Source organism: Mesocricetus auratus, unplaced genomic scaffold (genome assembly GCF_017639785.1).
Source record: "Mesocricetus auratus isolate SY011 unplaced genomic scaffold, BCM_Maur_2.0 Super-Scaffold_4256, whole genome shotgun sequence".
Lineage (NCBI taxonomy): Eukaryota > Metazoa > Chordata > Mammalia > Rodentia > Cricetidae > Mesocricetus > Mesocricetus auratus.
Window position 1 is genome coordinate 35,658,351 of NW_024429182.1, and position 16,536 is coordinate 35,674,886.

Here is a 16,536-nt window from a genome sequence, read left to right on the forward strand (position 1 = left end):
CTAAAAGAACTCTGGTTTCCATGCCACTAAATTCTGACATCTCTCGTAAGGACTTAACATCATCTAATGGTTCTATCTCTGGTAATGTGATCCAGCTGGAGATCCAAGGTATGCAAAGCCCTTGTTTTAGACAAAGGGATATTTTTCTTCAGCCAGTAAGTAAAAGTGACTTTTTTTTCAGCTATAAAAGGACAAGAGGGTTTGAGATGATTGCACTGGGCAAGGTTTCCTAGGCTTGTTATTTTGGCAGTGGGCCACATTGCTGTGCCTGAGTCTTCCAAATTTCTTCCATTTCTTGTAGCAGCATGAAGAGCTCACTGGCTGGGATAAGTCTCTTTATGACTAGTATCTTCTTAACCTGGAGCCAACCACGGTGGGACATCCAACAGTATCATTGGCAGACCATCGATCAGCATGTGTTACGAACTAAAGACTTGACTTTTTTTATTTAACCTTTTTAAAATTTAAATTAGAAGCAAGGCTGCTTCACATGTCAGTCCCAGTTCACTCTCCCTCCCCTCCTCCCATGCCCTCCCAACAATTCCCCAACTCCCTACCCAATCCCCACTCTGTTCCCCAGGGAGGGTGAGGCCCTCCATGGGGGATCTCCAGAGTCTGTCATTTCGTTCAGGGCAGGGCCTAGGCCATCCCCCAAGAGTCCAGGCTGAGAAAGCATCCTTATTGTGGGATGGGCACCAAAAGTTCACTTGTATGCCAGGGATAAGTACTGATCTACTACCCAAGGTCCCATAGATTGCCTAGGCCGCCTCACTGACACCCACATTCAGGGGGTCTGGATTAATTCCATGCTGGCCTTTCAGGCATCAGTCTGGGGTCCAAGAGCTCCCCCTTATTCAGGTCATCTGTTTCTGTTGGTTAAACAAGCCTAGTCTCAAGACTCAACTCTTTCCTATTGATTTAAGTTACTTTACTGCCCTCTCTGGTTACATGTTTTTACTTCTTGAGAGAAAATATTTAACATTTAGTATGTAGGTAGAATAATGATGGTAATCAGCCTGTAGTTTCAGCCTTAGTCCCCATAGATGTTTGGCTTAATTAAGATAACATTTTGTACCATTTTCAAGGTTTTAAGAGCTCTGTGTCATGGGTCTGCTTTGTTGATTTGTTATGACTATTTCATCACCTTAAAAGCAAGAGTGAGCTTGTCCATTCTTACTGCCTGATTGCAATGGGAAATGGTCCACTTCCGGGCCCAGTCTCATTTCCTAAGATGTTGCTATTGCTAAAGTCAAAAGAAGAAGAAAGCAGCTTGTGTTATAACAGAATGGTTTGTTTTAAAACAAGTATTAGGAATCAGCATTGTAGGCACCATATGGGAATTCCTCTCAGCCACAAGCCTGTGATGTCTCAGTCACTTCTAAATACTTATGAATATTTAGTTGATTAATCCCAGAGGAAGCCATAGGGTAGAGGCTGTTACTATTCTTGTAGTATAAACAAGTATAGCAAACAGAAGTGGATAGCTAAGACAGGATTCTGAACATGCAAAATTGGTCTCTAGAATGTGCCTCCCTTTGCTGCCTTTTAAAGGACATGGCCTTACTATGTTCCCTGGGCTGACTTTGAACTTCTAACACTGCCAAACCTTATTAAGTAGCTAGAAATACAGGTAAACACCACCATTGTAGTGCCTGCTCTTTGAACTTGATTCAGTTGTTATGGGATTACAAGCTTGCTAATAGTATCATTATATTATAGATGAGAAATTGAGACTTGGAATGGTTAGCAACTTTTTTGTTGTTGTTGTTGGTTTTTTGAGACAGGGTTTCTCTGTGTAGCCCTGGCCATCCTGGAACTCACTCTGTAGACCTGGCTGGCCTCAAACTCAGAGATTTCACTTGCCTCTGTTTCCTGAGTGCTGAGATTAAGGGCATTAGATACCACCACCCAATATGGGCTAGCAACTTCTAAACGATGTTTCATACCTGGAAAGCAGCAGAGGTTTGTTGGGCCCCTTATTCCAAAGCCTTCCTCATGCTTTTCTCACACTGCAACATGTTCCTTTCAATTCAGCACTTTTCCCACTTCAGAGAAATCTTGTGACTGGCCAAGTGACATATGTTAAGTATATTTGCAACACAAACTCCTGGGACCACATGGCCCAGCAAACTCCCCATTCGGGCTCTATGAGTTATTTGTATAAGGGCCACAGTGAGACATGTTTCTCTTTTCCATATAAATAGCTGTAGGATCCAGTTTCTCAGCTATCCCTGCCTCTGGAATTTTGGGTTTGCTGTCCTTTGGCTTGGACGCCTTCTTCTCTAGATGCCTGTGTCTATTTCATCATCCCGATGCCTCATTGTCAGGTGTGGTCAACTCACTGGACCTGACCCTCAGAGCTGCATGGATTTGTGTGCTTCTTAGTTCACAGCAGGGTGACTCCAGGCTCAGTGTCTCTGCAGCTTGTAGTTCTAGTTCTCCTTTTTCATGGCTTTGGCTATAAGAACATCATTATTAGATTTAGGAGCCATCTGGATGTTCCAGGATGGCTTTGTTTCAGGATCCCTAACTTAGTTGCACCTGCAAAGACCATCTCCCCCAGAAGAAATCCACACCCATAGGTTATGGAAGAATGAGTCCTTTGTGCTCGCAGCCTGTGATGCCGCCCCTTGCTACCAGCATGTCCTCTGTCTCCAGAGCATTTGCCCTTATTTGATGTCTCATATGCTTCTGTCTGCCTTTCTCTCGTCTGCCTCCATATGCTTGAACTCAGACTTTAAGTAAAGAACTTTCTTGTTCACTCCTTTTTTTTTTTTTTTTTTTGGCCAGGATATAGAAAACTGCTGAGATGATTGGAAGAGTTGTCAAATATTTACTGAGTAAAAGAATGAATATATAATGACATCATGTTATTTTGGGCCTTCAATTCCTTCAATAATTTTTAGGATTTTATTAGATTTTTGTTGTTATTTTATATTATTTGAATTTTGTTTACATGTTTTTAAAGAAAAAAAACAAGTACATTATAACATGCCAACTATACATAGTGGGTAAAAATACACAGCTTTTTTTGATACAGCTCCAAGTTGTTAAATGGTCTTGTGACCTTTGCTTTTCCCCAGGAGAGACCCCTCAACAGAATCTCTCTTTTTGCCTTAGGATCTGATCACCTCCGAGAGAAAGATGGCCTCTGGGCTGTGTTGGTCTGGCTGTCCATTATTGCTGCCCGGAAGCAGAGTGTGGAGGAAATTGTTAGAGATCATTGGGCCAAATATGGCCGCCACTACTACTGCAGGTGAGGATGGGCAGGGTCTCTGCATGCATCTTGAGAACTACCCTTAGAGATTTTTCTAAACCTGATGGGCTTGAATTGAAGAAGAAGAAAGCATCTTTTAGAAACACCTGAGGGACTGGAAGGCTGGGCTTGGCTGTTAGGGAGTATTGTCAAGGGCTGCTGGAGTGAAAGGACAGATTTTACTTGCCCTGCTGACATTCCTCCATAATATTTTCATTGAAGCTATAAGGCAAATGGGTGGTCATGCCAGGAGGGTATCAAAATGCAGGGCTTTGGGAAATTCTTTGTGATCCTTGGTTGCTATGGGTCCTATAGTCAAAGCAGACACATTTCTTGTTTGGTCTATGTGAATCTTTTAAAGGAGTGGGCAGACACAAAATCCCACAATTCTGTGTTTTTGAAGTCTTCTCCCACCCTAGGTCTAATGGTCAGAAGCCTTCTGATATGAGTGAGCCGGAACTCTTTGCATGGCCCGCATGGCTCAGCAGCCCCAGAGTTTTGCTAGAGGCTTACCCTGATAAAAAGAGACACAGAGAAGGGAAATAGTATCTCTGAAGGAGGCAGAGGAAAGAATGGTGGGCTAGAACTCAGGGTAGCGGGTCTATCCCTTTCCTGTTGTTGAACTAAGAAAGAACATTCCAAGGTTATGCCACCTAGGTGTGTGCCAGGTTGTGTACCTACTACAAAGCCATGCTTAGGAGAAAGGGTGGTAGAAAAAAATTGTTGACTCTGGGCAACTATGTGTGGGAAAGGGGACTTAGGGAACCTCAGACTTAATGTTAGAGACATAGGTTGTGGTTCATTCTGTTCTGTTTACGTGTGGTTATGAGCCTTGGGTGTTCAGTTGAGTTTCAAGAGCTTGAGGGGCAAAGAGCTTTCCACTTTTCCCTTTTGTGGTGATGTTTCTTGTTTTAAAAAGCATCTACCTAGATAAATATCAGAAAATAAGCAAGACCTTGAGGGTACTTATTAAACTCTAAGGGACTGCAGTGTTCTGGGAAATAGAGACAACAACCATAATAACTGATTCCTGGTTAGTTAGGAAGACTGGGAATGTGAAAATAAATAAATCGGCATATTACACATTGAGTCATAAAACAAATTCTCAAGGTAGGTGAGATCTTGTTTTGCCCATAAATATTTCTAACATGGGTCACACACCCCTGATTCTTGTGGAGTTTTTATTTATATATTTGTTTAATTTACACCCAAAGATTAGTTGGCACATGAATTTCTTCTGTTGCATGAAGATCTTATAAAGATTCCAATCTGACAAAAATATTTTGTGCTTGCTAGTTAGCTGAGCGATTTCTCTGAGTCAGAGATATGTGCCTTATAATTTGTGGAATGACTGTTTAGGTTCCTGCCAGTGTTTTGAAGAAATGGTGTGATGATAAGTGTATTTATAACATACTTCATGTTTTGTGGCCAAGAGCTTGTAATGTTAATTGCTTCTTTCATAACAATACCATATTAGAGAATACTATGCAATGGAGATTAATTTCTTGCAGGACATTCAACTGTATTACAAATTTCTATCCAGAATAATCACAGAGATTAAGAAGAAGGGAATAGGGGGCAGATACAGTGAAGGACAGACTCCTGCAATTCCAGCAAATAGCAAGCGGAGGGAAGGGGTTTTGAATGAAATAAGTGATTTCTAGCTGACAGTTTTAAATAATAAAACAATTTCAGTATCACTAATAGTGAGACTAAAGTTGTAGCTGGGCACAGTCTCCTAATTTTCTTTGTCTGGATAAATTCCAGAAACAATTCTCCACTCAAAGGTTATATCCCTTGAAAATATGCTGGTGGTGGCATCTGGAGTAGCCATTGGGCTGTGGGGGGAGAGAAGAGGAGAGAGGGCGGCTTCAGGAGTCGCTCATGTGAGGAGGTAAACCATTAGGTCTGGTGCTTGTCCTTGATCTCAGTTTTACTCAGCCTGACCTTCTTCTTTAGTAAACAAACGTTCTCAAGTTTCCAATTTTTGCCTCCAACGTTCTCGTTCTCCTGTCTTGTCCATCTTCCTGCCCCTTTTTGCTCGTCTTGGTCTTACTATTATTTACAGAATTTTACTATCTACTTATCAATTGGTAGAATCTTACTTTGAAGCTAGGCTGGCATTGAACTCATTTTAATTCTCTTGCTGAGTCTCCTGAGTGTTGGGATTACAAATGCCTCCATGCCAGGCTCTTAGCTGGGTCTCCTCCCCCCACCCCAGAGTGTCTATCTCGAATAAAAATCCATGCAGAACATGTTTCCCAGCAGTGTTCCGACTTCACTGTTACCTTATTTGTGAAGTTTAGGAAGGATACCTGGTATAGGAGGAAGAAAGGATGTGCTAGATAGACATGATGTCATTCCCTGACCCCCATTTCGGCAAGTGCTCTGATATTTGCTGAACATCTTTAAACCTCTCAAGTTGACAAAAGCAGTTGCAACTATTCAGGGCTGCCATCTTGCAGCTTGCCCTGAGCGTTCTGTATTCTGCAGAAAGCCCAGATGTGAAGTCCTCCTGAAGCCACTTAGGCCCAGAGCTCCTCCTCTGGCTCCCTTTGTAAATAACCATCCCCTCCATGCCGTGGCCAGCCAAATTTGGAGATGATTATCTATGTTTGGAGAGACAATTTCTTTATGTTAGTAACTAAGGAAAACAAAGAAATAAACAAATCAATGGACAGATTTTTTTTTAAAGCTTTGATTCTTGGCATTGAGCCAACTGTGTGGTATGCATCATCATATTTCAAACTCCAAAACAAACAGGGCAGGGAGAATTTTTATTCTTTCTTTTACTCTTTTGATCACCACGCCAGCCTTACTATTATATTTGATGCTTGTGGATAGGAAGACCTTTTTGAATGGAGCAGTTGGGACATTTCTTTCAAGTTCTGCAAGGATTTTAATTTACTTTCTTCCTCTCTCTTTGCCCTTGCCCCGCCTCCCCTCCATTGCTTCCTGACCCCAAAGTACTTACACAGCTTGCACTGTGCTCCAGAAACAGCAAAGAATAGGAGAACTAAGGTCTGTGCCCCTTTGGACTCACATTCTGAATGGCAAGGACAGACTTGAAACAAGCAAATTCAAAAGCAAGCAGGAGGGAATCCATAAGCCAGTGCAAGCGAAAATGCACAGGTGGACCCTAAGAATGTACGAAATGGAGGGACAAATGCCAAGTACAAAGTGCCAGTGGTGACTGAGGTGTCACCAGGGGCTGGAGTGGAAGCCATGATGGCTTGTGCAAAGTGGGACAAAGTCAGTTTGTCAAGCTAAGTAGGGCAGGGTTGGACCCCATAGTGTGTGATAGTCTGCCTGGGGTTTTGTTCTCAACCATGGCAGGAGTTTGGGGATGGGCTTAGAAGAAAGGAACAACATAACTTGAGTTTACAAGGCCACCATGTGGAGATTGCCTTGGAGAGGCTGTGAAGAGAAAGTGAGGCCCGTTCAACATGCTTTTCTCTGTTTCCCTTCCTGGAACCAGGACCACGAGTGGTCCACCCAGCTGCCAGTTCTCTGATTGGGCTTTGTTTTTCCTGTGTCCTGCCTTCCCGCAACAGGTTTGACTATGAGGGACTGGAGCCCAAGGCAACATACTACATCATGAGGGACCTGGAGGCCCTGGTGACGGACAAGTCCTTCATTGGCCAGCAGTTTGCTGTGGGGAGCCACATTTACAGCGTTGCAAAGACAGACAGCTTCGAATATGTGGACCCTGTGGATGGCACTGTGACTAAGAAACAGGTACTTGCTGGGGAACAGGTGGATTAGGCAAAGCAGATGGACAAAGTGTGCAGGGCTGGAGAAATCTTTAGGGGTCATCTTCTCTGTGCTCTTCAGTTTGAACAACAGAGTTCTCCATTTTTGAAGAGGAAGGCCTTGATGAAGGTTACCTCAGTACTGGTGGAGGGTGGATTAGAACCTGGACCTCACGGTCCCATATTGCTTATACCTGGTAACTGATGAATCAAGACCTCAAACAGGAATAGGCCCCGTATTTCCTTCTTTAATGGTAGCAGCCTGCAAGTGCTTTTATGTGGTGGCTATTCTTGGTGATAAATTCTCAGAAGTTGCTAGAGCAAAATGTCTCGTGTCGTTGGGATCTCCCAGAGTATGGTACTTCATCTTCTGTTACCTTATGTCATCAAGGAACTATAAGGGCTTAGATAAATTCAGTGTCTTGGGAGGGAAAGAATAGTTGGAAAGTTTGCCTACAAATCCCAAGGGGAAGATTCATGGATGAATGCTAATCTCAGGCAAGTAGCAAAGCCAGCTGCAGCTTCAATTATGCTCTCGTTTTTGTGAATTGCGTGAGAAAAGTTGATGTCTCTATAATGATTTTTTTTTCTCCCAGTCTTATGTTTTTATTGGTTATGGCAAGTACTGACCCCTCTGGGAGCACATAACAGACATTAACATTTACAGTATACGTAATACAACCTGAGTAATGTTAAGAGTGGTTTAGTTCATGAATCCCCAAGTTCTTATCTTTTTATACATACTTTGTAAGTGAAGACAGTAACAGTAGACAGGTGCTGCAGGTGTTTGGGACTACATATGGACTGCTACCCTGATTTAACTAATATTTCCCCTGTCATCTTGGTTTTGAAAGCCCCCACACTGTGGGTAGTACTCCAAATCCCAGTGCATTCTGTTTTATTCTCTTGGTACTGCCTCCAGTTGGCTTAGTTTTATAGTTATTTTAAAAATCTCCATCAAAGTATCAGTGCTTTGGGCTGGAGAGATGACTTAGCAGTTAAGAACATTTTCTATTACAGAGGGCCAGGTTCAGTTTCCAGCACCCACGTGGCAGCTCAGAACCATCTGAAACTCTAAGTTTCAGCGGCTATGATGCTCTCTTCTGGTTTCTGTGGGCACCAGACATGCACGTGATACATAGGCATACATTTAGCCAAACCACTCATATATGCATTAAAAATGAAAACAAGCACTAGACGGTGGTAATACCCGCCTTTAATCCCAGCACTCAGAAGAGAGAGGCAGGTGGATGTATCTGAGTTTGAGGCCAGCCTGGTCTACAGAGTGAGTTCTAGGAGTGCTAGGGCTACACAGAGAAACCCTGTCTCAAAAAAACAAAAATGAATGAATGAACAAACAAACAAATAAATAATGAGAACAAGGAGTCCTTTGTTCTAGAAGTCCTTAAGTTCAGCCGAGAAAGGCAAAAGTCGTCAAGAAAACAGTCAGGATCTGGAAGACAATGGAATCATGCTACTTGCTGTGTGGACTGCAGGGAAGTTCCTTGATTTCTTAGGCCTGCACTTTCGTCTCCATCCATGCACACAATTGTTTCAGAAATGGAACGAAGGAAGATAGTAAAGAGTATAAGTTTTCCATTCTAAGACAGACAAAAGCCCTGGTTTTCCTTTTGATAGGGAGCCCCCCCCCCACTTCTGTGGCTGTTGGTTTCACAAAGGATAGTTCTTGCCTACTGGCCTTGCTCTGAAATCACAGCAGTGATTCAGCCATCAGACACAATGGAAAATGGGTGCTCACATGAAATCTTTGGGTCCTTATGTCCTGAATACACATTTTCCAATTTTGTTTCGCTTTCCCTCCAGACCAGCCTGCCCCATTATCAAGGCTCACTTTGTTTTTGTTGCCATTAGATTGGAGAGACTTGAAATATATATACTTTCTAAAGTATATTTCTGGGTCTACAGCTCTAACACCCTGAGTTTCCCCCATCTTGCCTAAAGTATCCCTGTGACGCGGCTTCTAGTCTCTGAAGAAAGCTTGGGACCATCTTTGGGGGTTACTGGTCTAGGTACAACTACAATGGTGATGTTATCTAGCCATGGGAAGCCTAGCTGCTGAGTTAATTTATTTGTTGTTTGATCCAACATTTCTCTGACTTACTTCTTTCCTGGGACATTAAGTATTCAGATGGAATCGTCTTAGATGCGCTTTAATCAGTTATATCAGGTCACTTCCTCAGCTCGCTCTCAAATTCTCATGTACCTTTATCCCATTCCCCTTCCCTCTGTAAGCACAGATGCTAGTTTTCATTTGAACTCTGGATATATTGATGTTCTCCTTTCTACACTGTTCCACCTGAGCTCAAATGTATTTATAAACAGATCAGTGTTGCCAGGAGCTGCTCTTGGGTATCTTCTAGTAAAGAAGAAAAAAGACTGTTGTAACATGAAAAGTGATTGACCCAGAGACTTATATCGGGGTTCAAACTTCAAGCTGGGTATCACAAAAGCAAAGCAGCTGGTCACTAGCTCTACCTCCTGCTGAATGGTCTGATTCTGTCTCCACCAGCTCTCACCAAGCATCAGACTGTAACCTCTCCTTAGCATGGTTAGAGAATGAATGCCTCTACTCAGTCCTGATACTGACTTATGTACCTCTCATGAGTCCTGGGATTAAAGGTGTGAGCTATAATCCTCCTTTAGACTGATTCAATCTTGGGTAGATCGGGGTGGCTTTGGACTCACAGAGATCAATCTACCTCTTAATCCCGAGTTCTAGGATTAAAGGTGTGTACCACCACCTCTTAACTTGTGGTTGCTGAGATTAAAGGTGTGTATCACCACTGCCTGATCTCTATAGCTTGAGGCTGGCTTTGCTTTTCTGAATCCTCAGTCAAGCTTTAATAAATCATGAATAACAAAGCACTATAGACCATCTCCTTTTCTCTCATATCAGGGCCCTGTGAGTGATTTCTCCATGTATGAGTTGTTCTGAACCTTACTGCAGCTTTTCTGCAGGCCTTGGTTTGGTTTAGTGAGGGTGATGAGGGACCAGTTAACACTTAGCTCATGCACTGTCAGCTTATCAAAGGTGGCTCTTGGCACAGTTTGTTCTGTTGGGTGCTGTATAGAGGGACTCAGCACAGTAGGACTATGCAGTCTTTGGGGTTATCAGCAGACACCAACATTCAACTCAAGGATAGTTGAATCTAAGGTACACTTCAGGTAATATTGTGCAAAGTTGGCACACTTTCTGAGTGAGAGACACTTAAAAGACTCATGAGTTTAAATTAGCTTATATGATTTCAAAATAGTCATGAAGTTCTTGGGTAGACTCACTAAGCTGATATTTACTGAGAGTCTACAAAATATATAAATTTGGGTTTTTGTGCATTCATTCATTGTGCAGTTTTCTAAACACAAATTTGTAGTGACTTTATAGTCTTATAATATACATGCTATACAATTCACTCATTTAAAGTATAGATTTCAATGGTTTTTACATTGACAAAGTAATGCAGTTACCGCCTCATTAAATTTTAAAACATTTTCATCACAATGAGACCTTGCTCATTTTAGCTGCCCTCTCCCTTCCAGTGCCCCTCAGCCTCCAGGTGCTGGCAATCAACTTCTGTATCTTTGGATTTGTCTGTTTTGGGCATTGCCTCTAAATGGAATCACGTGTGGCCTTTGTGACTTGACTGTCTATTCTCAGTGTACTGGCCTTTCATATTATACTGTATACCAATACCTCATTCCTTTAAAAACTGAGTTGTACTCTATTGTGTGGATGCTACATTTTGTTTTCCATTTGTCCATTGATAGATTTCCACTTAGTGCATTTTCCATTTTTGACTGTTATAATGAACCTGTTGTGAGTGTTCACATGTAGTTGTAGTGCTGACATAGGTTGCAGCACTCTTGATATACAACTGGAAAGCAGTTGTTCAGCTAAACCTTAAAGGAGCTGCCATGCAGTCTTCAAACCCAGTTCTACCACTTTCCATTCCTGCCAGCAGCATGTGAGGGGCCCAGCTCCCCACACTTTGCTAACATTTATGACTATATCTTTTTTTATTTTTAAATACTGCTGTTTTCAAACAACATACTGTACTGTGGATTCCTTTAAAATTAATATAGGAGCAGAGACAAGCACATAGTCTTTCTCTTTGTCTCTCTCTCTCTCTCTCTCTCACACACACACACTCACATAACACACTCATACACACACAACACACACATACTCACACAACAGATTCATTCTCTCTCTCTCTCTCTCTCTCTCTCTCTCACACACACACACACACACACACACACACACAATAATCCTGGTACTCAGGAAGCTGAGGATCATGACTCTGAGGTCAAGTAAGCTATGAACATTCCTAAAAAAAAGAAAGAAATTTTATAACCATAGGAACAACAGCAGTATCCAAAACACGAAGATCACCTGGCAACTGCATGAGCTCTAGAGGGCAGTTCACTGTCCTCGTCAGCATCTTATTTCTCCTCAGCACTGTGTTGTCCTCTTTGGCATCTTGTTCCTCTGTTGTTTGAAATCAGACATACACAGATTTAAAGGCTGTCTTTGCCACTGTCTAATCTTTTCTGTTGGGTTGAAGCTCAACTTGAGAGGTAATGGTATTCAGTGTGTATGATAATGGAGGATGTCTGAGAGAAAGATTCTATAGAGCTCCAGTGCAGGGGCTGGTAGCTAATCCACACTCAAGAAATATTAGTTCTTTCTCTTTATCCAGAATCCTTAACTTTCTATCAGAGTGAGCAAAGATACATTATTTCCCCTTCTTTCATGTCTGGAGGTGTGTGTACCTACACACATGCATGCATATACACCATCAAGTATATGGTTTGAAAATACTGTACGCCATGTACTAGTATTAGAAATCATTGTGGTAAGTCTGTGTTCTATCCTAGCCTTAGATATTTTGCAGTGAACTTTGAGGCTCAGGTGAGTGATCCCATGGTAGTGGATGTTCGTAGTTTGCTCTATAATTTCAACTTGCTAGAGGAAGGAATTAGATGACATACATGGCTTTCAACAATACCTTTTATACAGAAGTTTTGCTCTTTATTTGATACAGCAATTATCTGGTGTTTTTTGTGTTGTTGTTGTTATTTGCTTGTTTGGTTTGTCTTGTTTATTTTAAGGACAGAGTTTCTCTATAACAGTCCTGGCTCTCCTGGAACTCACAGAGATCCACCTGCCTCTGCCTCCTGAGTGCTGGGATTAAAGGTGTGTGCCAACACTGTCCAGCTGCAGAAATTATCTGTAAGTACAGCATTGTACTCTGAAGTAGCCTATGCCTCATGGCACTGCTAGGAATTCCACAGGCAACTTTGAAGTGTGTGGTCAGAAAGTTCAAGGATTGGAATAATTATCTCATCTTTAAAATAATCAAAATTTTAAGTTCTAATTTCTGATTTGATTTCACTTCTATTTTCTGTGACAAAAAGCCCTGACAACAAATGACATAGGGGAGCAAGGGTCCATTTGATTCACAGTTCCAGGTTATAGCAGAGGTGTCACAGCTCCAACAGTCCTTTCTCATGTTTTCATGTCACATGTATTCCATTATCCTCTCTTGTTCCCTCCCCCTTTAGTTTTCTTCCTCCCCTCTTATAGACCTCTTTCAAATCCTCTCACATGTATACATTTCAATCTAGATTTCACATATAAGAGGAAATATGGGAAATTTGTCTCCATCTGACTTATTTCACTTAACATAATGATCTCCAGTTCTATCTATTTTCCTGCAGATGTAACAATTTCATTTTTATTTACAGTTGAATGAAATTTCATTGTGTATATATAGCACATTTTATTTATCTGTTAATGGACATCTAGACTAGTTTCACATCTGACCTGATATATGTAGTACAGCAATAAATATGGATGTAAAAGTATTTCTGAGGTATGATGATTTAGAATCCTTTTGGTATATAGCTAGGATTGCTGAACTGACTGCATGGTAGTTCTGATTTCAGTGTTCTGGGAAATTTCCATGCTATCTTCATAGTGGATGTTCCAGTTTACATTCTTACCAGTAAAGGATAAGGCATCTCCTTTCTCCACATTCTCACCAAAATCAATAAAAAATTTTTTTTGAGATCAGTTCTCACACTGTAGCTCAGACTGTCCTGGAATTCACTATATATCCTAGGCTGGCCTTGCACTTGCTGAGTCAACTGCCATGTTTTTTTTTTTTTGCCTCTTTTTTAACATTTCTATTTTTAGAATTTCATACTTGAGTACTGTATTTATATCATTTCCCACTGTTTCCCCTCTGTAACTCCTCCCATGTTTCATGACTCCCTACTCCCCAAACTCATAACCTCCTTTCCTTTAAGTATTATTGTTACACATATTTGTGTGTGTGTGTAGTATTCTAAATGCGATGAGTCCACTTAGTTTTGCTCACATGTACATCATTTGGGGCTGACCACTTGGGATGGGATAACCTGTCAGGACCTCATCCCGGGAGAAGACTGATTATTCTCTTAGTAGCCATTTAGCGGCCTGCCACTGTTCTTCCAAAGATGAGACCCTGTAGGATTTCCATATCTACTTTGAGAAGTTGGCTGGGGTTGTCATTGTACAGGTCTTGTCAAGGTTTCATGGATACAACTCTTTGTGACATTACAGAAAATGCATGTTGATCCTTATATGTTGATCTCATAATCTTTCCACGCCCTCTTCATGGTATTTCCCGAGCCTTAGGTATAGGGTTGTGCTATAGAGGTGGAGACGGGCATCCCACAGTCAGTTGTTCTATTCATTTCAACCAGTAGTGCATTTCTGTATTGGCCTCTGCCTACTGCAAAAAGAAGTGCCTTTGATGCAGGGTGAAAGCTACACTTACTTGTGGGTATAAGGATATTTAGAATGCAGTTGGGAATTATACTGGTTTAGGAAAGTGCAGTAGTAGGTTCTCCTCGAAGGTTCATGACAGTCACAGTTAGTTAGCTAGGTTTACACCACCAGGCATGAACTCCCTCCTATTGAGTGGACCTTAAATCTGATTAGCTGCTCTTCCACCTTCTTGATAAATTTGCTCTCCCTGTGGTATTCTATCTGAGAAAATAAGAATAACAAATGGCTACATCACATGGTCATTGGGAGAATTAAGTACAACCTGTGAATTCCTGACACAAAAGGAACATTAGTAAGTGATTAACTAAGCTTACTTAAACAACCTTGGGAACACCAGGGATGTAACAGTGGTTGAGCATTGCACCCCTTGACCCCCAACACTGTAACAAAGGAAACAAAAAGAACATCCTGTGATGAGAAATCTGGACATTTGGTGAGCCACAGAAAGTAAGAAAAGCAAAGGAAAGGTAGGTTTGATAGGGTGTCTTGCGAAGATAGGAGCGGGCCTCTGGTGTCTGAGTCATCCCTCAGTGATTCAATTCACACACTCCATCCCCCCATCACCCCCGACCCCCAACACATACGTCTGACTCAGAAAGAAAATGGTTCTTATAGGGCACGGTCCTCCCTTTTTGTCCTTAATTTGAGGTCAGATCAGAGTCAGGCAACAGATAAAGGGGAAAAAAGCCATTCCGCATGCATCTCCAGAGATAAAGTTGAAATGCTTTTCCAACCAAATTGAAGCCAAAATCCTGTTGTGGTAATAAGTCCCTGGCCAGCCTCATGGCTGTGGAAATATCTAGGGATATCTGTCCTGCCTGAAACCCTGCAAGGGTCATGCCAGAGGCAAGAAGGAATCCCTGAAGCGCTCTACCCCACCTCGAATTCCAAGTGCCTCCTCTACCCTGAGTGGCTTTCCAGACTTCATAGGATTTGCTATGACTGATTTTAAGATGTTGGGTGTCTACTCTGTTCAGAACCAAGAGTCTATTGCGTTTAGAAATCACAATTTAGTAAGGTGTGGTGCCACTGCAGTTCTTCCGTGTTGTTTTGGAGGAATCTGTCATTGTTTATTCTCAGGTAAAATTGAGTCACATGAGTGTGACTAATGCTGCTTTCTTCAAATATGAGTGGGAAAATAAGTCAATAGTTACAATGAGTAGGAGAGCAGTTTGATCAAATTACTGAGTAGTTTAAGATGTTTCCAGTGTATGCCCTGGAACAAGATGAGGGAAAGTTTGGCAAGCACTGGGGGTGTGAGTCTTACTTCAAGGGTGAATTTGTTGTGCAGGTATCCAGGGCACCATTGGTGCTGGGTTTCTCTCCCTTTTACCTCCAAAATCCCAGGGAACTTTTCAGTACCAAGATAGTCTCCTACCATTGCCTCATCCCATCTACCTGTAGCCTCGGTGCCTATAGCTATGAGACTCTTCCAGTGCTAACAGTGGGAAATTTTTAGTCTTGGTCCTGTGAATGAAGGCCATTTGGGAAAGGTGATAACATAGTAAGAGCTGGCATATTGCCACCATGGTGGCCTCAACCCAGAACTATAGCCTATATCATGAAAATTTGTTTTTAAATGAAAAAACTTGACACTTCAGGAACACAGCTTAAGCAACTGAGACTTATTTTTTCTTCTGACACACCCAAATCTTCTGTATTTCTATTTAGCAGGCTCAGAAATCAGAAAATACCAGTAGTGAAGTAGTTTGCAAGTAACTGTTCAACTGATATTTAAAACTTGGTGTAAATAAATGTGTACCAGCTAGCTAATAAGGACAGCCAAATCCAGTTTGCTTATGTGTAACTCCGAGCTAACTCTAGGCACGTTAATGCTTCAAGTTATGCAGGCTGCATGGAAACAGTTGGATGTCCTCCTCAGCCTGAAAGGAAGAAATCCATTCAGAGAAAAGCCTACGCTTAAGAGCGTTTGTTTCCAGACTTGTAATTTTAACACCTAGGAACCAGGTCTGCCCTTTTTAATTTCAGTATTTAGGAACAATAAAGAACATAAGTTGGCAGTCTGGAAATCACACCAGTTCTGGGACATGGTGCTGGACTTTGTCCCTAGGTGCCATCGTCCTCTCCATTCCCCACCTAGAGAAGTTTGCTGAGCCGCCAGCATCTATTACATTATGCAAAGGCCACTAAATGGTGTTATCTGAGGACTCTGGAGCTTCAAAGCCAAGGGCTTCTCCTTCTAGGGATAACTGATCCATCTTCAGCTTCACCTGTCAATTTCAATAACATCATTATAGATGAACCACCCGAGAGACTCTAACAGTGGCAGCCGACCATCGCTCTATCATGGGCCATTTACTGGAGTGTGGTTTGTACATCTAGAAGCAGAATGTTGGAAATGATTCCGTTGGAATGGTGAGCCACCAATAAAGTTTATTTAAGTCTGAAAGTTGGCACTTAGACCCTTCTGTGTGGAGTAATAGAAGTGTGTGGTTACCATAATAGGTATAGTGTGGTGTTGAAAAACAATCCCTGTGATAAATATGAATTCCTGTCCTGACTTAGGAAAATATGGAGAAGGTAGTTAAAGTCATTATTTCATGTTCTTCCCCATCAGATTAGTGTTTACCACACAGGTGCTGTATGCCACTCAGCACTCTGGTCCTGAGAACCCAATAGTAAGCTGGGTAGCTGAGATTCCTGCCCTTTGCCCA

General features: G+C 41.9%; 1 protein-coding gene across 1 annotated transcript in view; it reads left to right on the forward strand.

Moving 5' to 3' along the window:
* Pgm5 (phosphoglucomutase 5) overlaps positions 1 to 16,536 on the forward strand; it is a 154,492-nt gene that overhangs the window by 106,769 nt on the left and 31,187 nt on the right. Inside the window, exons 8-9 of the mRNA XM_005063733.4 lie at positions 3,121 to 3,256; positions 6,811 to 6,994. Coding sequence (XP_005063790.1) covers positions 3,121 to 3,256; positions 6,811 to 6,994 — 320 coding nt within the window. The remainder of the gene's footprint in view (positions 1 to 3,120; positions 3,257 to 6,810; positions 6,995 to 16,536) is intronic.